Source organism: Prorops nasuta, unplaced genomic scaffold, assembly GCF_024137725.1.
Source record: "Prorops nasuta isolate Cenicafe-Biocafe unplaced genomic scaffold, Cenicafe_Pnas_1.2 PNAS00018, whole genome shotgun sequence".
NCBI lineage: Eukaryota > Metazoa > Arthropoda > Insecta > Hymenoptera > Bethylidae > Prorops > Prorops nasuta.
In genome coordinates this window covers 4,278,087-4,300,736 of record NW_027116815.1, presented here as the reverse complement: position 1 = coordinate 4,300,736, position 22,650 = coordinate 4,278,087, and the positions used below count along the sequence as shown (strand labels likewise).

The window sequence follows — 22,650 nt, the reverse complement described above, 5'->3', positions numbered from 1 at the left end:
AGATAAGCGCAGAGAGGAATAGAGGTAGCTGTGGAAGATGTGAAGTGGGGTGATTTTCCCTGGCCCTCTAAACGGTGGGATTAAGTGCTACGTAAATTCTTCCACCCACCTGCTCTGCCGGATAAAGAATCGCTGCTTGGTTAAACGCACACAGCCCTTACTAGGAAAAGTGAAAGTTTTCCCAGAATAGAGCGCGATTACTGGATCTCAGGATTATTTAGACAAAAAATCGCAATTTACGATACTGAAAACCATGTTTGCTTTACGAATTAATGTAACATTAACGTAGGGATAGTTCAAACGTGTGGAGTACGTAATGTGCTTTATTTGCAAATCAAACAAAAATACACAAGACGACTATTTATGGGTGGAGAAATAGATTTCTCGTATAATTATTTACATTTATATTATTTTATAATTGCATCATATTCTTCCAATAAAATGTATGATAACGGAGCCACACGCAGCACTTACCGATGTATAGTAACCAGCAAATACTAAACACACGATACTTGACGCTGCTGCCCACTGCTGCCACTGCTAGCAGTGCCAGACAGTCAGCACTGTCATGTGTGCGCGGCATGCGCGCGCGCAAATCATGCCAATCGACAAGGTAGACTTCTACTTTTCTTTTTTCGCTACAAGTGCACAAGTTGATCTTGAAATATTTTGCGCAATTACGTCGGATGGATCATTCAAAACCCACATTCGTCATGTCCATTCATAATTCACAATTAATTGCTTTCGATTACTTTTATCTTTTCTTTCACATAGTTATATTATTCCAAGAGTTGTGCTTGGTTTCAATGGCGCCTGCGCAAATGATCTCGCGGTACTTATAAAGGATCGCGGGTGCACATGTATGATCTCCCTCTCTTTCTGTTCAACTTGAATTTTAACTCCACGTCTCTCACTCCTCATTCTTCAGTCGGCTCCGACGACTCGGTCCCTCCCCAGTTCCCACTGTCGCTCCCCCCCCCCCCCTGCTTTCCTTCACTCCACGGTCCTCCTCGCCCTCAGTCAGTCCTCACTCCTCCCGTTCCCGTCTTGTCCCACATCATTATGATCACCCATGTATGTGTGCACATCACATCATATATTAAGAAAAATATTATTATACAGCAGGCGGCCTCGACGAGCAGCACAAGTATTACTTTATTACATGGTAGAGACAGAGACATAAGTACATACGTATGTATCGTTCCATTCGCTGATCTTAACAATTAATAGACAGGAAAGACTGAGCTTCGAGCAATAAGTAGCAATTATTGTAGTTACTATAGAATAAATAATTATGGCAGAAGCCGGGACTCCAATTAAAAAACCGTCCAAGCCTAAACCGAGAATCCTTGTTTTAGGAGGTAACTATACATTTCACTCATTATGATAAGAAAAGCGGAAATGATAAGAGAAACCAACTAAAAATTTTATCATTTTTATAGGATGCGGCTTCATTGGGCGTAATTTTGTCGAGTATGTATTGGAAAATAAGCTGGTATCTTATGTACGAGTTGTAGACAAAGTACCACCAGAAACTGCCTATTTAAATGCTAAACATCGAAGAATTTTCAACCACCAATTTCTTGAGTTTCAGAGCTCTAACTTAATTATACCAGGTAAAATAAGAGCTTAGTGTTGATTAAAATGTGCCAGTAATATCAATTTTACTGATTTAAATTTATATTTCCTTTATAGAACATTGTAAAAAAGCTTTTGAAACTGACGTTCCATTTGATTATGTTATTAATTGTGCTGGACAGACGACTACTGGTCAAACTGATCCAATTTATAAAGAAGGAATCTATAAGTTAAGCATAAATTGTGCTAAAGAAGCAGCCAAATTAAATCTTAGATATGTAGAAATTTCTACTGGCAATCTCAATTCTGACAAGGTATTGTCCCTTGTGTGCTAGTAACTTCCAAATCATTTTCAATAGTTATTTAAGTGTAGCTGCTTAATTTAACTTTCATTTAGATACCGCATAAGGAGGAAGATCCATGCGATGATCCTTGGACTTTGGTAGCAAAATATAAATTACAAGTAGAAACTGAACTGAAAGACATTCCAGGCCTTAAATATACCATATTAAGACCAGCCATTGTTTATGGCCCAGGAGATAAAACTGGATTAAGTACAGTAATTTATATAGGTAGAATATTTTAATTTTTAAAATATTACAGGATTCATTTTAACTTTTAGCTCCCAGATTAGTCATTGGAGCAGTTTATAAGTATATGGGAGAAATGATGAAGTTATTATGGGGACCAGAGCTTCGGATGAACACGGTTCATGTGAGGGATGTGGTTAGGGCTATTTGGCATGTGTTAAAACGACGCGAGACTTATGGACATACTTATCATGTTGCTGATCATGGCAATTCAACTCAAGGCTCTATCAGTGCAATTATTTCCGAGATTTTTAATATCAACCATGATTATTGGGGCACTGCAATGTCTGCTTTGGCTAAAGTATGAAAATGATTTTCAGTGTGTTCTTCAGTGTCATTCCTTATTTAAATTATTCCATCTTTGAAAGATTCACCTATTTTTGTCTAGAACAATAATTTTTGTAAACATGAACTTCTTTTTATCTTTTATCCATTATGATAATACATCCAGTATCATGACTAATACAAAATATGAGTTACAATCTTTAAAAAAAATTCAATTTTTGCAGACTGACATAGGCTCTCTTGTCGAAGAGATCAATGATAAGCATCTAGAGCCTTGGGCAGCAGCTTGTAAAGCAGATAATATATACAATACACCTTTATCTCCTTATATAGATCAAGAGCTGCTTTCTAACAAGCACTTGTGCCTTAATTCAGGAAAACTTACACAAACAATTGGCTTTATCTATTTATATCCCACGCTCACCAAAGAAACTCTAAAAGAGGTTCACTAGTTTCTATTTTAAAGTATATTTATTCAATCCTTTCGCAAAAAGAAAACTTAGATCATTTTTGTTTTTAGGTTGTTGATGATTATGTTGCTATGAAGATATTTCCACCCTCCTTAGCCTCATGAGTATTTAATACTGGATTATAGTACCTACTACTGAACTCCTTCTGCAACAGTGTCCATAACAATAGTCTAAAGTATTTTACATTCTAGCAAGTAATTAAAATATCTTTTAATTTCTTCAGATTTTACTAGTGTGCCTCAAAGCATTAGAAAAATGAACAAAGTAATGATCATTGCAAAAATTATTTATGAAATGCTATTTATATTAAATTCTTTTTCATTTTTAATTGCTAGTTTTACACTTGGCAATATTTTTTCTTCATATACAAATTTTTATTTTCAAAAAAGTATCTTCTTTTACTAGTTTTTTCATCTTTTATTTATAGCACATGAATATTATTAATTAATGCCTAGTACTTCTAAAATCGCGTCTATTGGCATTTTACCAACAATAGACTTTTAATATTAATACCTAGCAGAAACTGACAATTGTATAGATCTAATTACCATTGTGATAAAAATAGTAAGTATCGTACTTAATTTGTAACATAGTTTAAATTATCGGATTGTCCACCTCTAAGGTCTGCTAGTCAAATTCTAATATGAAGTGAAAGGATAAAATCGATGATTTTATAGCGCTGTAATAAAAGTTATAAAAATGAGTCGTATTAGATCGCGTTAGAAACAGCTAATGTTGCTGAATGACATAATATGTTATAAGGCCTTGTGACTTTAAGTAGAGAAGTTTTGAAAGGATATTTTCGTAAGACTGGAGAGCTTTATGAAATAAATTTCCTAAGAAAAAGAATTCTGAGATATTAAATTTAGATTATAAACATATGCAAATATTCCGTTTATATTTACCATTACATTCCACCATTGAAATTCAAACCTTCATGCGCTGTGAAAACATTTATAAAATCTTTATATACAACTAGCTGTAGAGTAAAGAAATACAGTACTCAATGACATGCTAAATACGAAATGTATTAAATCCAGTACAAACATTGTTTATCTAAATCGCAAAAAATTTATCTCTTGTACTGTAAAAAGTACATGGATTTTATTTTAGTGTAACGAGAAATTAGATATTACTTGATCATATGCCAAATAGAGCGTTAAAGAAAGAGTTAACAATAATTGTTATAGGAAACTTACAAGCTCTTTGATATTGAAGTTAATACTATTTGGTAATCAGTAAATTTGATTATTGTATTATTCATAATGTATCATAGTTGCTAAATTGAATAAATATGAAAGAAAAGCTTTTTGACATTGCCTTAATTTTATTTAATCATTATTACAACAAAATGCTGTATTCAGAAGGGTCAACAATATTATTAAACATTTCACGCATATCGCATTAATTTTAATAGTTAAACAATAAGATTATACTTTTATGTGGTTCATTATATGTAATATATTAAAATATATACTTTTAGTTTTTATCGCTGATTATATATGTTCGTTACATACGGTATGTACAGTCATTAATGAAAATATTTACAAAATTAACAGCCCCCTGAAAAGAATCCAATTTATATGGTAGCAAAGTAAATCATTAGTACGATTTGCATTACGAATAAAACTGCATGATAAACATGTTCTTATATAGACATAAATTAAAAACGGCCTTCAAACAGTTATACATGACATTAATGGTAGCTTATAAAGTTATTAAACTTTTGTTTTTATAGAGAAGGCTAATGATATTATTACATTCCAGTAGTTATATGGTTATAAAGCAAAATGTCTGAGCTACGCCCTTTTGCTAAGAAATTTAAAGAAATCTTGTGAGGTAATTCGTATGATAATAAATAAGATCTATAATATTAGGTACTCTGAGAGAGATTAAGTTAGAATTAAGTAATTATGTGAATCACCCAAGGTGGAATGATCGACTATGGAGGTATATTGATTCGACTAGAAGCGCCGTACAATGTAATTAATATTTTACCAGTATGTATGGCCAACACTAAATGAATTGTTGTATAGAGCGAACTATTGCAATTAAAATAAAGTGCGTTTGTTTTACTTATGTCATAAGACACCGAAAGGGTGGTGCGAGCTTAGAATTCATTTCCCATGCTTCATTAATTCTGCATATATATACACAAAATGTATTTTGTACATATTATATAAAGCTTTATATTATTATAGCGCTTACGTAGCAATAGTTAGTAAAACTTTTAATTTAATGATTTTCTACGTAATAAGCTATTAAAGCATGGAATAAAACTAATCCCAGACCTAATTAATTAAATAATAATGGAATGGATGAAACCTGTGCATATTATCATATAGAAAGTGCTTCAATTAAACGTGGACGTCTATTCTCCAGGAGCGCTTTAATTGTGTGTGAATGGAACATGCTACTTTTGTCTGATAAACATTATCTATACATAAATGGAGATATCGCATTCCTCTTAAGCGTTATAATTGTTTTTTGTAATATTGAAATTAAGAGATGCTACTATATTTATTGCTTTGTACTTTAATAATAGAATCCTCAGTTCTTTATACATTTTATAAATATCGACTAATAGCACTGCAACCCTACGCTCATTGATTACAATAGGTGTAAACTTATCACATCGAAGCCATTAAAAACACTGCTACAGGCATATATAATATATTCGGTAAGTGCAAATAAATGTCTGAAATATTCGCTTGTGTTATAACTATCAGTAGCTTCCACCAAAGCTTATTCAATGCACGCTTCTCAAACTAGTTTTCTTAATTTCGAAAAATCGTGAATGTATTACATGAGCCCAGAGCTTATACTACGTTTTTCCAAACAATGTATGAAAAATTACCAGAGATCAGCGTTTATCACAAAATCTTGCGATTCTTGAGATTTCGCTATTTTTATTTTTATGGAATTATTTCAAGCAAAGATATACTGCATTACACTTTTCGATCATTATAATCAAGAATTTGAATTCATAAGAGTGCAATATTGCCATGTTTAGTTAATATATATACGTGTATATATATATATACAATAATTTTTATAAGACATTACAAAATATATATCTTCACCAACAATTTTTTTTCTATGCTGACAGGGTTTATCGACTTTTAATTTTGTGCCAAAAATTAGTAGCTATATATAATTTTAATTACACATTCAAATGTAACGAATACTACATTAACTTTAGAAGTAGCGCTACTTACGATTTTCAACAAAATATCGCGAGACCTTTGGTAAGTCTTCATATTGTGCTTGATAGTTTTATTATAGTTTCACTTATAAAGTAATTTATAAACAATAGTTTTAACAAGTTTACAATATGCTTTACCAAAAAATTGAATAGAACATAATGCGTTATGTCCTATGTATTGATTCTCTAGTATTTTGAGATTCTACAGTAGCAACTTAAGTGGACATTAACATCTTCAGTCTCCTAATATACTTTAATTTTTAATCTAAATCTATTACTAATAAAAAGAATACATAACATTTGTAGAAAACAAAATATATTTGACAGTATTTTGTTCGTGTTAATGAAATTACTATCTTTAAATGCAGGCTCTATTAACAGTTCAATAATATTATTGTTAAAACTCATTACGTTTCTCCATTACGTTTTAAAAACTCAAGGAGGTGTGATAATACTTTTATAATAGAGATTTTTAATAGACATAAGTCAGACCTTTTTCTGCCATAAAGAAGTGGCTGGTTCATCGTCAACTTCAATTTAAAAGAAGGTAAAAGCACATTATTAAGCTACAATAAAAAACAATTTCAAAGTAAATGAAAGAATTGTTCAACTAATACTTGTATACTGTAAAATTCAATAATGTTTCATAGATGTTGATTAATACTACATTTCTTTGAATACACAACATATATGGGGAAATTATAATATTGCATAATAATTCAATGCTATGCAGGATGACATAAAGTATTGTTGAATGAAAGAAGCAATAAATAACAAGTAGGAGAGGTATGGAAAAGACATTGACATGTCTATGATTCAATCTAAAAGATATAAGCTTAGTCTATCAGGTACTATGGTGGGTTCTCTTTCATGGTAACATGCACCAGTTTGGAATATGTGAATGTTCTTCTGCACTATTTTTTATATGTGTCATAATTATTATATAAATGCTCTATATCATTATACAGCTAAAGTTTTAAGCATCTATTATTTTGCAATTGGGAAAAACTTATGAACAGAAAAAGTACATAGGTTTCTCTCTTAAATGAAAAAGATTTTCAGGGCCGTACAATTTTTAAAAACAAACTTATAATATTATAAGATTTAAATCTATCTCTATTATGTATATACGTATAATTTACGTATAAGATATTTTTATACCGATCTTCCTAAGATCAAAGTAGAATTAAATATTAATAAAGAAACACGGTATAACTCTAAATATTAATATAATATTAATCCTCAACATAACATGAAAAAACTAATGATTCTGTTGATAAAAATCCATAAAAACAACCGTTTTCAAAATACTACTATTAATTTATAATACAAGTAACTACTCTTGAAATTATAATCTCGTAAATATAAAATTATCGCGAAACTTTTGATTATAAATAAAATATAAACATTATTACTAACATATTGCTTAGCATCTTGTTAGTCTGTAATAGTGTAATAAGGAATAAAACCTGCGGAATGATTTATTGGTGCCATTAATTTTTAAACCTTTATAGATATTCTTAGGAATGGGAGAGTTTAATGCGGATGTTAGGCCACAAACATTCAATCCTTTAATAAAATTTTATATATTCTATATAAGGGAATGTAATTGTGGTCACTCTAGTTTTTGAACTGCCGTATGTTATAAATATATTCATAATTAACATTTTATATACACTGGGATCTCTACCCCTATTTCACCCTTCCTCCCTCCCTTTATCCTATAAATTATCTTTTACATCATTCTCAATATAATTTATTTCTTTAATTCCCTAAGAGCTGCTTATTCCCTTGCATCTAAAAAATTAACGGATTGAAATTTTAAAACCAGCATCATTGTTCCAAAACTAATCGTTCGGAATTCGTTTTGTCATAATAAATAGTTGCCGACCAAAATATTCTCAATTAAGTTAAATAATAACTAATTCAATAGCTCTATATATTCGTACAAAAAAAAACATAAAGTGTATCCTGTTACATAATGTGCATCGTGCTCAACATCATTTAGAGAATATTCTCTTTTCGTTTATCTTAATATAAAGTATATTACTATATACATATACATCAGCTTTTAACAGTGCAGCGATAAATTCTTGTTATAATACCGGTGGACCAGTGTCACTTCATACCTTTTGCTGTACAATACTCACAGAAGTATATAATAACGTTTTGTCATTGCCCGTTTCTTCATCCATTTGGTCCAATTACTGGAACGGACGTAGACGATACCTTTTGCGGCGAAACGTCTTCTTCCAGACATACGAAGTTATTATTTAAGCTGCTGTCACTTCCTAAGGTACAATTGACTATTGTCAGCTGTGTTCCATCCAAATTCTGCTCAGATTCCTGTTGCGGGGTTGCAGAGTTGTTGCCCACTTTTTTGTACTAGAAGAATAAACAGAATAATAATTGTATGTCAATAAGTAATTTCCACAATAAAATTTTAATAAATATATTATTAATCTAGTACCTGTGAATTATCTGTAATATCAGTACTCTTCGAGTCGATGTTTCTATCCCACGATGGCAATAATGGTTCTTTTACACAGGATTCAACAATACCATTAGAACGTCCACCCTACAATTATATCGTTGTTTAGTGAGGTCTACTAATTTTTCACTTATCATAAAAATATTGGTTTGAAGAATACCTTTGCATCGCTTTGTGGATTTGTACTATTTGGAGTTGGGGGACAAAGTACAGAAAGCTCGATTTCATTAGGAGTAACGGTAACATTAATTTGCTGACTAGTTGACGTAGAAGATTGATCTTCGCAACACCCGTTACCGTTTCTTAATAAAACACGCCGCTTTAAAGGCTGCGCACTTTCTCTTAATGATTGAAGGCTTTCACATTTTCGTCTACAATATATACTACATAAGCAAATCATGATAAATCCAATACTTATGCTTACACCGAGTATAACACCTGTGAGTACAATTTTACAAATTCAGTTAATAAATTTAAACATAGATGTCTTTATGATGCAAAAAAGATTTTGGATTTACTTTGTTCAATATTGAAATTAGACATTTTCTTACCGAGACTTTGATCGGGTGTTGATCTTTGCGCTGGTTTCTGTTCGTCCGAAGATGTAGGTATTTTTGAAGCACTACCTCCGGTAATAACGATCATTGGATTTGATGGAGTACCACGGCCAGCTTTAGTTGCTGCTTGAATCATTACAAAGTATCGCTTTCCAGCTAGAAGATCGGGCAAAACGGCTGAAGTTTTATTGCCTGGCACTGTAATATTCCTCCAGGTCGATCTTAAATCATCCAAATCCGTCGTATACGCAATGAAATAATGCTGTAAAATGCCATTAGTTTTATTTGGTTCTTTCCACGCTACTCGCACTCTTGTACTGTTCCACAAAATCCATTGAACCTCCTCTACTTTACCAGGAACTGTAAAGTATATTTATTTAAAAACAATCTGATTATACTTGATTTTACTAACATTAATAAATAATACACACCGTCTTCATTTGTATAGCATTCTATAGCTTCACTGTATAAATCAGTCTGATCTGTGTCATTTAAGATTGCGCGTATCTTAAACTGATACAATGTAAATGGTTTTAATTGATTAACCATTAGCTTTGTATCATTTCTGCAATTTCATATAAACTTTAACCATTCATATTGATAATTTTAGCAATTATTTTTTAAGGAATCGAATACAATACTTACACGAGAACACAATTTGATCTGTTAAAATTTTCCACATGAACTGTATAATAACAAATCTCAAAGCAATTTACCGCACTTGGATAATTAACTATCCATGTAAGATTAATGGCAGTCGACGAAATTGGAATAGCTTCCAGACTAATTGGTACTTTTCCTAATAATCGAAATATTGTTATCTTTTTTTCTCTTGATTGAAAGCTATGAAAAGCGATTAAGAATAAAATTATTTACCAAGGCCAACGTTTGAATCTATTTGCTTGGTTAGGCACCCTGCAGGTTCTCCTGAATTAACAATACACAAACCCATTGTGTAAGCAATATCTGCATCTTTAAGTAAAATACAAATATAAATCAGTCGAAAAAAAACCTATCATCTGAAAATATATCCTTACCTAAATTAGAAAAAGAATATTCTGTTATATTTTTAGGTAAAACAATAGTTTTTAGCTTTTGACCATCTCTATTTTCACAATAAATTTGCCAAGAATCGTACTGCACCTCGGGAATTGGCTCTTTAAAATTAGTTTTCCATTTCATCTAACAAGAAAACAAACCAATAATTTTATTGATATTTAACCTTACTGTGACAATTTATTGACATTTTTGCTATATTCACCTTTACTACTGAAGAGTTTAAAACCAACAGATCAATGTCTACAAAATTTTTAATTGTAATTTGATCAGATTCAGGGCTTGGCATAGTAACAGTGGCCCAGCCTGACTGTGCATCGCTCATATTAGGCCAACCTTGCTTTGTTTTTGCTAATACTCGAAGATCGTACTGCGCTCCGGGAATTAAATCTACAAAAAACATTAATAAGTTTTTTCTTCATTCAATTATTTACATTAAAAATATTTTCTCTCACCAGAAAGTACATAGTTCTCAATACTGGCTGGTAAAAAAAGTACCCGTGTAGTAGGATGTTGGTGAAGCTTCCATTGTAATTTATATTCTACCACTTCACCGCGTGCCTCTTTTTTACTCAATGGCTCCCATGAAACGTTTAGTCTTGTACTACTAACTATACCAACAGTTATCTTTGGAGCACATTTAGGAACTAAAAGATTAAACATATATGTATTATTTATGAAAGTAATAGCTCATCAAATTAACAAACAATCATACCACTGGGAGCAGTAGAACACACGATGGTGGCGGATTGGTCGCTAGCCCCATGATTGTTCCATACGCGTATATAAAACGAATAATTAGTAAATGGTTCAAGCAGTTTGGTTACCTCCACTGATGTCGAGTTTCCTGGTTCTGGTGGTGAAACTTCTTCTTTTCCACCTTCTATGCAGAGTATAAAATGCAATCTTAATTTTACATATTTCTAAATGAATATAATAAATAATTATAGTAAAATGGCGCATACTTACCCACAGGACTATAATGGACGGTATAAGCTGTAATACTGGTATGTGGTAGAGACTTTGGTGGTTTCCACGATATGAAAATTTTAACTGGCGAAATCGCAGAGCATTTTAAAGAGGTAGGTGCAGCAGGACTATTACGGGATGTATTCACTTGAAGCCGTCCAGCAGCCCAAATTTCTCCTGCTGAATTTACCGCTACGCATTGATATACGCCAGAGTCTGATGGAACCGTAGCCGAAATTGCCAGCTCCATTTTATTGTGCTCTTTAACATAATTTGTTCTGCGTCCATTAATAGTAATATTTAAAGAATCTTTTAACCAATATATTCGAGGTTCAGGTACTCCTTGTGCCTGACACTCAAATCTAGCAGTCCTTCCATTTGGACAAATTTGATTCGCAGGTTTTTTTAAGAAAGTTGGCGGGACCAATATTTCTACTGTGATATTCTAAAACATTTTAAAATTTTAATAGACGCCACTTATCTCGAAACATATCCATTTTTTTTAAATTAGAAAAAATCTTACTTGAACTTCCAAACTTTTTGTAATTACATTTTTCATAGAGCAAATATATATTCCTGCACTGGAGGTGGTAACATTTTTTAAAGATAATACAACAATACCAGTAGTAGAGTTTAGAATAATGCGGGGTTGAGTGGAGTTATTATCTATAAGTAGAAGGGTGTTAAAAATATTATACATCTTAAGAGCATAAGATCAATGATAATGGGACCAGGCTCTACCTGCATAACGAGGAATGAATGTCCATGTAATAAATGGTGATGGATAACCAGATGCAGCACAAACTAAGTTAAGACTAGATCCATTGGTCAACCAATGCTTATATGAAGTTTGTGGATATAATGATGATGAAGTGCGTGATTTATCGATTTCTAGCTGTGATATAACTGTTAGCTTTGCTTCTTTACTTTTCTTTGTCTTTTTCAGAAAATCATTAGTTGCTATGCATCTGTAAATATTTTATTGTTTGTTTGTAAAGGTATAGCTAACAGAAATATATATTAAATGGATCTTAAAGCAGATGGATAATAAAATAAATACCTATAAGAGCCCGCATCTGAAAGTTTTGTTGCACTTATGTAAAGAACACCTGGCGGTACCAAAGAGTATCTAGAATTTAAGATCATTTTTTTAAAGAAACCAAAAATATAAATATGACTGTTATTATTCTTATTCAATCTTACTTTGAACTATTATTATGATTTAATACAACTGCTTTTCCATTGTGTAGCCATGTAATATTAGGTAGGGAAGGAATACTATCTATTTGGCAAGACATTCTTGTAACTTCACCCTCTTGAACAGTTATGTCTTCAGGAGATTCATTAAAAACATGAGCAATTTCTATAAAAATGAAATATATTAATAAGGTAATGTGTATAACATACAATTCTAAAAAATTTTTATTTGAATTAACCTGCTATCTGTATAAAAGTAGGAGCTGATCTTAACAATCCACCTGAGCTAGTCTGTGCTATACAACGATATTCATCCTGTTTATTGGCTTTAGCGGCTATGATTTTAGTTTTCTCTTTTTCTTTGGACTTTTGCACCATTTGTGGTTTTTGCTATTATGAGAAATATAAAATTATATAGGTAATTAAATTATATGCCTAATGATACAAGACAAAAAAATGGCAAGCCAGTAGTTTACTTACTTTATAAAAATGAAGTGATCCATTTCGCAGGATGGTACATATTGATGGATCACAAGGTGGTACAGGACTTCCATTACGAGACCAAGAAATAATATTACTTGAGCCTCCTGTACAACTAAGAGTAAGGGCTCTTCTACCTAGTATTACATGACCACTGGGCTGGATTTCCAAAACTAAGTCCGATGCTCTGCTAATATTTATATCTAAACTACCAGCCTTTGACAAATCTCTACCACTCACACCTACACCAATTCCTTTGATACCTATGAAAAAAATATATACAGTACTGCATTTAAGAAATTCCATTTCGGCATAAACTTATTTTTCGTTTAAATTGGGCCTTCAACTTTTCTTATTTGTATAAAAAAAGCTGAATGCTCCAAATAACTTAGTAAAACTGCTACAATATAAAATAAAATGTTAGTCTCTGATAGAGGGTATATTGTATATTTACATATTAACCACTGTGATATAATTCTGTACATTTTAAAATAAAGGAATTCAAAGGCACTGAAGAATAGGAGGAAAAATGTACGCACCTGCGGCATAAGTGGATTTGAACACGTCTGTAAATAAGATGCTGAGCAAAAGTACTCGCGCCGCCATATATTAAGGCTCATTGGCACTGGTTTCACTGTCGAATCTTGACCAAGATACTGCACTGTTGATGCTGGAAACCCTTAAAACTCTTTTGCGAAATTCTTCGCCGCATGTTTGACATTGCTCGAGACTGCGAAAGTTTTTAGCTGTTCCGTTCGCCGAGCTCTTACCCCTGCTGATCCGTTCTCTATGCTTTTCACATTATAGAATATTATTATAGAAAGAGTGCAATGGCATATAATGCCATAAAAATGGAAATTATCAGGTACACCGACAATACAAGAAACACATGGACGCCAGAGCAATTTTCGTAAATGCTTCTCTTCAGAGCTTCCCCCTTATCACTCTATTCTCTCCTGTTCTCTCCTATCATCCTCTATCCCCTCCAATTCTCTCTTCCTTTCCTTCTCACTTCTCAGTCAGTTCCGTCAGTTCTCTTTCCTCCGCTCCCTGCAGCAGTTTCAAGTGTTACAACTCCAACTCTCCCAACAGTCCCAACACTCCCAGCTATAGTGTTCTCTGGTGTTCTCTAGCGTCTAGTAACTCTCTCTCGGATTTGGCCAATACATTCAATCCAATCTCGATTGTGGTTTGTACTTTGTAGTTAGTACCACGCAATTTAGTAAAAATCACTCGACAATTTTTGTGGGGTTTGCACGGGGTTCTTGGTTCTTGTTGTGTCATCTCGCGACTCGCAGAGCCTCGCAATTATACATACCTTTCAGTTGATCCGTTGATCCTCTACCTCCCGTCCTCCTTTCTCTGTTGTTCCGTTGTCGTTTCCCTCATTTTTCTCTATTCCTTCTTTCTATTCTTCGGAGCTTATTTTGTAAAACGTGCACCTTTCTATATATTTGGTTCCTATGACTAGAGAGTGGACGCTGGACGGTAATTCGTCTAGTTTTTAAAATTTAACTATTTGTAACCATCGTGGGTAAAGTCGTGAAATCTCTCTTTTCTATTCATGCATTGCTTTAATAAAAAAGGAAAAAAGCAAAATTTGTGATTCACAATTTATTCTACCTGAATTTAACATGTATTATAGATATTTAGGCATATATTGTTATTATATTTTTATAAAGTTTGAAGTGAAGTAGCAGCTATTTTTCAATTATTTGTCAAAAACGTAATTCATATATGTGTGCTTTCAAAAGACTAGTAGTGCTCGAAGGTGTTAAGACTAAAATTGCTCTGTCAAGCTAAGCTGTAAAATATATAAATAAGCAGAATTAAATAATTTTAACTTGTGCGTAAAACGTATTGGGGATGCAACCGTAAAAAATACGTAAAAGCATAGAGAACGCAAAGTAAGAAAAGAGAAAAGAAAGTAGGATCTGGAGAGTTACAAGAAGAGAGGGAGGGGAGAAAGTAAAGATTAAAGAATGAAGCGGCACAGCAAGCTACATGCTGTAGCTAAAGGAATAAGGAGAGTATCCGAAACAAGAAGAAGCAGGAAGGATGCGGGCACGCGCAAAAATTTCTCGGCGCGCACCAATACATGCGTAAAGGGAAAGAGATTGAGATCTCGCTTACACCCCCACTTACACCTACAGAGACTCGCACAAACTCATTAGGAGAGATATGTAATGTGTATATAGAGCGACCTCTGCCCGGGCTGCGGCAGCATATTGAACTATGTAGTGCATTGCTGTCGAAAATGGCGTCGAGCGCGGAGCAGCCAGATTATTCCTCTCCTGTGAAACGACGGAAAATCAACGACGTCGATTATGGGGCAAATATTTGTACGGAATCTGATTTCTCCGACTGCAAGCCTTCCCGCAACGCACCAAATGATGATTTTGAAGGTATTTTCAACAAAATATGGTCTTTCTTGGAAAATTTTTCGCGTCTGCAAGATGGCGGATTGATAGGCGTCAGCTTCGTCTCTTGCTGTGTAGCCTGTGTACCCTTTCCCATTCGTTCTAGAAGCTTGAGCCGCCATGACAGTCAGTAGCTTCGAAACTTTAGTTTAATTCTACGCACTTTTAGTTCCGATTTTTTAGTAGTTTACCTTACTGGATCTTTATTTTTTCGTATGCAAAGTAATTTTTTTTAATTTTCCTTCACATTCATCTGCGAATAAAGCGAATTTAATCATAATTCCAGAGCCTTACGTCAAACGATACAGGTCAATGACAGTGTCTTACATACGCTTCGCTAGTATTCACAGATGGCACAAGCTTCACAAACAAAAACGATATGCATAACTCTGTATAACTTGACATTTTACAGCACGCGCCATTTTTTCGATCTGTCATTTCTACTCTATTTTATTTTATACCTTATTTTCCAATTAGATATTCTTTGAAAATATTATTGCAAAAAATTGAAAAATTAACATTTTGTAATAACGTGTATATTATACCTTCAAATTTTTGTTACTATTCTTTACTTTGTTACTCATTTTCAGAAACACTTGGTACTGATAGTGGCTTTACTGAATTAAGCGACGAATCAAAATCTGCTTCAACGTCACCTGATTCTACAAATTTAATTACACCTTTAGTGGGGGTAGATTCTACTACTGATAATAACGGTGGCCCGTGAGTGTAACAAATATTTCATATTTATGATAGATTTTTTGATCGATTTCTTATTTAAAATTATTTCAACTGTTTTTCAGAATGGATATACCAGACGATAAGGATGAGGTTTCATCTACGGTTTCAAACTTATCTGATTTGTCAGGATTATCTGAACTTTCTGGTGATGGAGAAGCAGAACACCAGTGGAGAAATGCATCTTCTTGGATTCAAAAGCAAATGCTGACTGGTGCAAATCCAAGAGAACTGCTTCATCATCTTCTGATGGACTCTACACAAATCCCAGAACAAGTTGATGATTTGACATTATGGAAGGTACATTTTGCAATGTATTATATTTTGCTATATATCTGTAAAGGTAAACTATAACAGATCTGTTATTATACATTATTCTTTATAGATCATCATAAACATGATGTCAGAGCCACCGAGGAGGCAAAAATTAAGGCATATAAATACTTTGACTGATGTTGTCAGACTAATTCGTAATAGTAAAAAGATTATTGTTTTAACGGGTGCTGGAGTAAGTGTTAGCTGTGGAATTCCAGACTTTAGAAGCAGGGATGGAATTTATTCCAGATTGGCAAAAGATTTTCCAGATCTTCCTGATCCTCAAGTAAGTAATATAATAATAAAGCAAAACAATTTTTCTTTTTGTTTTTGTTCATCATTTTTTAAAATATCTTTTGTTTCACAGGCTATGTTTGACATAAATTATTTTGCACAAGATCCAAGGCCCTTCTTTAAATTTGCACGTGAAATCTATCCAGGACAATTCAAGCCAAGTCCCTGCCACAGGTTTATTAAAATGTTAGAAAAGCAAAGGAAGTTACTACGAAACTACTCCCAAAATATCGACACATTAGAACAAGTAGCAGGAATTGAAAATGTTATTGAATGTCATGGTAAGTATATTCTTATATATGTATAAATATATGTATTGTTCAAAAATTGAGGTAGTTAAACTCTAAATTTTACATTCTGTATGTTCAGGCTCTTTCGCAACTGCATCATGTACAAAATGCAAATACCAAGTCAAATGTGACGACATCAGAGAAGACATATTCGCTCAAAAAATACCTATTTGCCCAAAGTGTAGAGTGAATACGCTGCCGTCTATCATCGAGTTTAATCCTAATGAGAGTTATAGAGGTAACTGGATGATGAAAGTGTACTTAATATTCGGCTGATAGTTTATTTATTTGCAGTACTTTGATAATGTGGTTTATCAGTTTCTATGGTATGGAATGTTAGCTATCTAGAGATAGTTTCATCTGTTAGCCTTTCTTATCACATTTCGCGAATTGATGACCATGAATACATCTACTACTCTATCGGAGTACGTCTTCGCTAAATGAATTGACATTTAATATGATCAAAAGATGCATAAGTTGATTCGTCAATCGTAGCTACGATTAGAGCTTCAATTATTTTATGAACTTATAAGGTAAACTTTCTAAATTGCATAAAGTACCTGGTACACATACTGGCTAATATCGTTTAGTAATTGGTTTACCGATTGTCGTTTATCAATTTCGAGGTTAATGAAAAAAATTCGCCGCGCTCACGGAAATAGGATATGCATTAGAAGGTCTCGTAACAGCGTAGGTCAACGTCATTTTCAGCGCAAATAAAGTAATTTATTTCTCCTATTATTTATTGCAGAGCTGGTATCTCAAGGAATTATGAAACCAGATATAGTATTTTTTGGTGAAGGACTTCCCGATGCCTTCCATTATGCGATGGCAAAAGACAAGGATGATTGTGATCTCTTAATAGTCATCGGATCATCTCTTAAAGTCCGGCCAGTAGCTTTAATTCCTTCCTCCATTCCGCCACACGTTCCACAAATTCTTATCAATCGTGAACCTCTACCACATCTCAAATTCGATGTCGAGCTCTTAGGTGACGGTGATATTATCATAAATCAACTTTGCTACCTGTAAGTTGATACCTTTTCTCTTATTAAATACTTTAATTGTTGAACCATCGATTTCAATTAACATAAATTTCATATTTAGTTTGGGAGATTCATTTCAAGAGGTTTGCTGGAATGATACTATATTGAAGGAAACATCCCAGCTTCTTCCACGAAGATATATACCTGAAGATACTTGGGAACAGAGTCAAGATACCACAATAAATAATGAATTTGCCACGAGTGAGCGGGAGCAAGTTAAATTAAACCCTCAAAATGTTTTGTCAGAGAGTCAAGACAGCATAACTGCTGATAGTACAATACCTACCAATTACACAGAAAGTACAGGTATTTGCATTTCACCGTTTCATGCTGGTCATATGGAGCAAACGGAAGAAAGTTTTGCTTTTCTTGGGGATAGTCCGAAAAGAAGACTGGGTGACTCCAGTGTGGAGAGTAGTCCGAAAAGAATGAATTTCGGAAATAGTCCGACTCCAGATTGCAATGAGTTAGCATCCCAATCATCATTGGCAAATGTAGATTGTCCTATCAGGCCGTCTCAACGGAATAGTCACATCATATCAGTCGAGTCAACATCCGATCGTAACGGGCAAATCTACAATCTCGAAGAGTGCCAAGTAGTACCAAGAGCTATCTCTGAGAGCGATGATCCTATCACGGTCCATGCCAGTCGGTCTAATGGAAATACTGCATTACAAAAACTGGACGATCTTGTAACGACTTCTAGTGACAAAACAGGATTCAAGCCAAGACAAGCGTCCATCGATTCAGCAATGGATTCTGGCATAGGTGACAGCTGTAATAGTGTCGACAGTACAGAAGAGAAAAATGAAGTAAGGGATTCAAAGCAATGTAATTTAGACAGGATCGGATGGCAAAATAAAATTAAGGAGAGTCTCGCCATAAGACTACCAGGTATTAATATATATCAAGAAGCAGTTGTGCAAAAACCTGTGGTGAAATTTGTCTTGTAAATCTTCATGTTTTCTTTACAGAGAATGCTTACTATCAATTAACAACAGGAAGGTATATTTTCCCTGGTGCAGAAGTTTATTCAGATCCTGAAGACTTTGATCAGTGTTCATTATCTGCGAACTCTGATAGCTCGGAGAGTGATAGTGATTCTTCTTTGGGCGATGAAGAAGACGATGACGAGGAAGAAGAGGAAGAAGATGAAGAGGAGCCATGTAAGCTTATTACTGTTTTACTACGATAAGTTAGTAATATTTTTGTAAAAAATGAAATGCTTAATTTGGTTTTAGTTTGCTAGAAAAAGTTAACTAATTATGATATTATAAACTTAGGTGTGGATGACGATACATCTGAAAGCTTAGATGCCGATAAAGAAGCTGTTGAGGGTAGGCAAGAATGGACAAACAATACACAAGGCTAAACTCTCTAACTGTATCTGGGAAAGACAGTCAGATCAAAAACAAAGAAGTATTGCTTAGCTGATGTTCCATGAAATTATGGTAAACTTGCTGAGTAGCCCAGTGGATAGTGCAATGCTTAATTCTTCACGCATAAGATCTAAGGTATCAAAATGCGTTTATAGTACATGAAATGTACCAAATTATTTGCGAATCCGTGTCCCACTTTATAAGTGGGCTTATTAACGAGTGGCATTAAAAGAGAATGATACGATGACGAGATTTACCGATTTAAGAATATTAATACGAACAGTTACGTGTATTCTTTTAGATCGGTAAGCTTTTATTTCTAGTATAGCTGGTAGGGTAACGATGGCCCTAAATCTAACGAATCTGAGGTTAATATCTTCTAAAAGTGGTGTTAAAAATTTTCAAATACTTACACTAGTGTCAATCATAAAATAATTTAGATCATAATCATGTGGTATATGTATATGTAAGATGCACGTGTATTATTAATAATTTAATTAGCCTTAAAGCGTCGATCCAATTAAAATTTCACGAAGTTCAGTGATTTATCCCGAAAGAAATGAAGTAAATTCAAATTGTTTAATTGGATATTGATAAAATGATGTAGGCTTATAGAAATTATAAATAAGAAATAACATTGAATGAAAATCGTAATTTAATGCTGTAGCTTGAATATGGAAAAGTGAAATTAGTAAGACTACAATTAGATATTTATATTATATTCACTGCATCCTGCATTAATTTATTGTTGTTCAATATACGTTACATATGAATATGTACATAAGAAAATGCAAAGAACTTTTTAATTCATAAGTTATTAAAGAGCAATAGTATTTAGACGATACTTTTTTTTTTGTCCTAAATTAAATGATGTGTAAATAATATAAATCAAGCATCATTACATTTTATAATGGAAACTTTCTTAATGTAGTATACTCTGCAAAGATGGACTATACTGCTATTTTAATATCAGAAAATACGCAATCAGTTTAAGGCACTTGTAAATGAATTTACATGTTACATGCATTATCCATTATACTGCACCTCTTCAATTAGGATTGCAAATTTACACAATTAATGAAAAATGTTACCTTGTTTCATCAAGGTTTCTCAAATCTACGCTCATTAAACATTTTGCCCAATAAGACCAGAAAAGATTAAAGCTTAAAAGGTTCGTTAAAATTTTATTAGTAATATCGCTACTGCTGACACCGCAAGGTATTATTGTTCTATTATTATCATTAATACAATTGCTAAAATTATTTACAAAATTTATATAACTCTCATGGTATAATTATTTTCTGTATATCATATTATGAACATGCAATATACCGAGCCATGTCGATAGTCACAGCTTCTGTTTTGTATTAAGTTGTAGCATTAGCTTTCGCGTTTCAGCGTGATTAGCCGTAATGACTTATCGATGAATAAGCTCTGTTTCTTTAAGTCCAACTTTCAGTTTCATTGGAGCACGGGCGAATGTACAAAGCAATGTTGGATAGCTTCGCATTGCGTGTTATTTTTATATGAAGCGAAAGAATATAGAGTAGAGACATTTACAGGATTAAAGTAAATAATGCAATAATTATTGACAAAACCTTGCATTGAGTAAAACGGTTGAGATAAGAAAGAGATGAATGGACACTAATTTTGAAACAGTTTATTAAAAAACAATAAAAGAGGAAAGGGCAAGCTTTCTTAAGACTATTATGGTTTTGTCAGAATTATTAAAGCAGAGTATTTGTAAGAAAAGAAAAGGTTGTGTGCAACTTTATTTTTTAATTACAGTCAGTGTGAATATATACTAATCTAATGACGCGGCAATGAATGCAGAATTTCAGTTAATGATAATTCGCGGCTTGTTGAGAATACATGTGAGATTATTAGAGCTGATAAATCGATAAAACTTTCGTTTAATGTCTAAGTTCTTCCCATAAGTGGTGGAATATTTATACTATGTAGCTTACGCATAAACAAATACAGGAAAAATTTGACGTATCGGAAAAAGGAAAGACAACGTGGCAATTTAACTCTAGAAAATTGATCCTGTTTGTTGTTTTGTGTGTGTACAGGGCTACAAACTTTCGCGAAGAGAATAATTTTTCTTTCTTAAGTATAAACGTATATATCTTCTGCTATATGTACAAACGGCTTTATTTATCACTGCTCGCATGCTAATTTGCAGGAGACAGATTAAGTGTTATTATTTTTTGTAACGCATTTACTTTATCCTATCCCCTTATTTATTTGAGGATATATATACTATCAAAAAGTTTATTCTCATCGTCATCCTAAGTTTTACTTTACAAATCTCTGTAAACTTCACCTCTGTTATCGACTAAGTGTAATCCTATTTATATATTTTTTATATATCGAATGTTAAGAATGACTTAGCTGTTACATCACTTAATATTATTATACTTATGTAACCATTACTTAAAGTACTGAACTCAATATTTGTTATAATTCTATAGTATGCACATTGCAGTTAACTTTTTGTTTCTTTATGTATTCAATCAAAAATCCAAGTCCAAGCTGCTGTCTGTGCACTCTTCACTTCGAAATGGATGTTGTCGATTTAGAGAGGTGTTGTAAAGATTTGACAATCATATTATCTCTTTTTTTGACAGTACTGACTTTTTGTAAAAATATATCATATGTAAATATTTATTATTTGTATTGTATAATGTATTATCGATTTTGTCGCGTCAGCTAAACCATGAAAGCAACATTTATGTTAATCCTATTCCTTTCGTAATTAATATGTAAGCTATATATAAAATATTCTCACGGCATAGCTGATGCGATTGAATTAGGTGAAGAATTCTGATTTTTTTTATAATTTGTTATTTAATGTAACGAATGTTATGAAAATGTTCTCTTTTATAGACGTTGTAAGAGTTTTTCTGTTTCTTTTGGTATTACTAACTTGTAAGCTTACCTCTTAAATTAAACATTTTTCTATGATAAAGAAAATTTGTGTGTGCAATGTGAATTTACCTTCTACAATCTCGAACAAGAAACACAAATTTTTCAACAAAATGAATTTCGTAAATGTGCTTTAATATTTTTGTCGTTGAAAATTTTATTTTACCTACGCTTATTTAACTTTCAATTTTTCAAGTCAAGAACTATTTTTCTACTCAACGATATGTCTTTCATAACTCCTAAAAAGGACCGTAATTCGTTTGTATTACAATTACATGATAGGTTAAGAAACGTTACTTTATGAAAAAAACTTGATTTGTTTCATAGACCTCTAATTTATATTATTTAATAAAAAGAGTAGT

General features: G+C 32.8%; 3 protein-coding genes across 6 annotated transcripts; 2 read left to right on the top strand and 1 right to left on the bottom strand.

Moving 5' to 3' along the window:
* Positions 1-980: 980 nt before the first annotated feature.
* LOC136780264 (uncharacterized) lies at positions 981-4,232 on the top strand. Of its 2 annotated transcripts, none has more exons than XM_066738519.1 (8): positions 981-1,165; positions 1,231-1,361; positions 1,443-1,616; positions 1,696-1,892; positions 1,976-2,132; positions 2,201-2,469; positions 2,678-2,896; positions 2,974-4,232. In XM_066738519.1, exons 2-8 carry the CDS (start codon positions 1,295-1,297, stop codon positions 3,025-3,027), a joined length of 1,137 nt encoding a protein of 378 aa, XP_066594616.1. In that variant the 5' UTR covers positions 981-1,165; positions 1,231-1,294; the 3' UTR covers positions 3,028-4,232. The 2 variants fall into 2 exon arrangements, with proteins under 2 accessions (XP_066594616.1, XP_066594617.1); XM_066738520.1 differs by having other exon boundaries at positions 981-1,191; positions 1,275-1,361.
* An 811-nt stretch (positions 4,233-5,043) lies between these two features.
* Positions 5,044-14,803, bottom strand: LOC136780262 (protogenin-like). 2 transcript variants are annotated; one of them, XM_066738514.1, is made up of 19 exons: positions 13,418-14,803; positions 12,879-13,141; positions 12,638-12,788; positions 12,405-12,564; positions 12,262-12,330; positions 11,943-12,169; positions 11,725-11,867; positions 11,202-11,646; positions 10,948-11,115; positions 10,688-10,879; positions 10,438-10,622; positions 10,214-10,358; positions 10,053-10,148; positions 9,822-9,975; positions 9,608-9,741; positions 9,171-9,536; positions 8,780-9,057; positions 8,599-8,706; positions 5,044-8,513 (listed from the first exon to the last, which is right to left on the bottom strand). In XM_066738514.1, exons 1-19 carry the CDS (start codon positions 13,482-13,484, stop codon positions 8,316-8,318), a joined length of 3,549 nt encoding a protein of 1,182 aa, XP_066594611.1. In that variant the 5' UTR covers positions 13,485-14,803; the 3' UTR covers positions 5,044-8,315. The 2 variants fall into 2 exon arrangements, with proteins under 2 accessions (XP_066594611.1, XP_066594612.1); XM_066738515.1 differs by having other exon boundaries at positions 10,948-11,112.
* A 97-nt stretch (positions 14,804-14,900) lies between these two features.
* Positions 14,901-22,033, top strand: Sirt1 (Sirtuin 1). 2 transcript variants are annotated; one of them, XM_066738517.1, is made up of 10 exons: positions 14,901-15,283; positions 15,889-16,021; positions 16,102-16,336; positions 16,422-16,637; positions 16,719-16,926; positions 17,015-17,173; positions 17,687-17,963; positions 18,043-18,875; positions 18,956-19,176; positions 19,265-22,033. In XM_066738517.1, exons 1-9 carry the CDS (start codon positions 14,977-14,979, stop codon positions 19,174-19,176), a joined length of 2,589 nt encoding a protein of 862 aa, XP_066594614.1. In that variant the 5' UTR covers positions 14,901-14,976; the 3' UTR covers positions 19,265-22,033. The 2 variants fall into 2 exon arrangements, with proteins under 2 accessions (XP_066594614.1, XP_066594613.1); XM_066738516.1 differs by having other exon boundaries at positions 14,905-15,283; positions 18,956-19,147.
* The last annotated feature ends 617 nt before the right edge of the window (positions 22,034-22,650 follow it).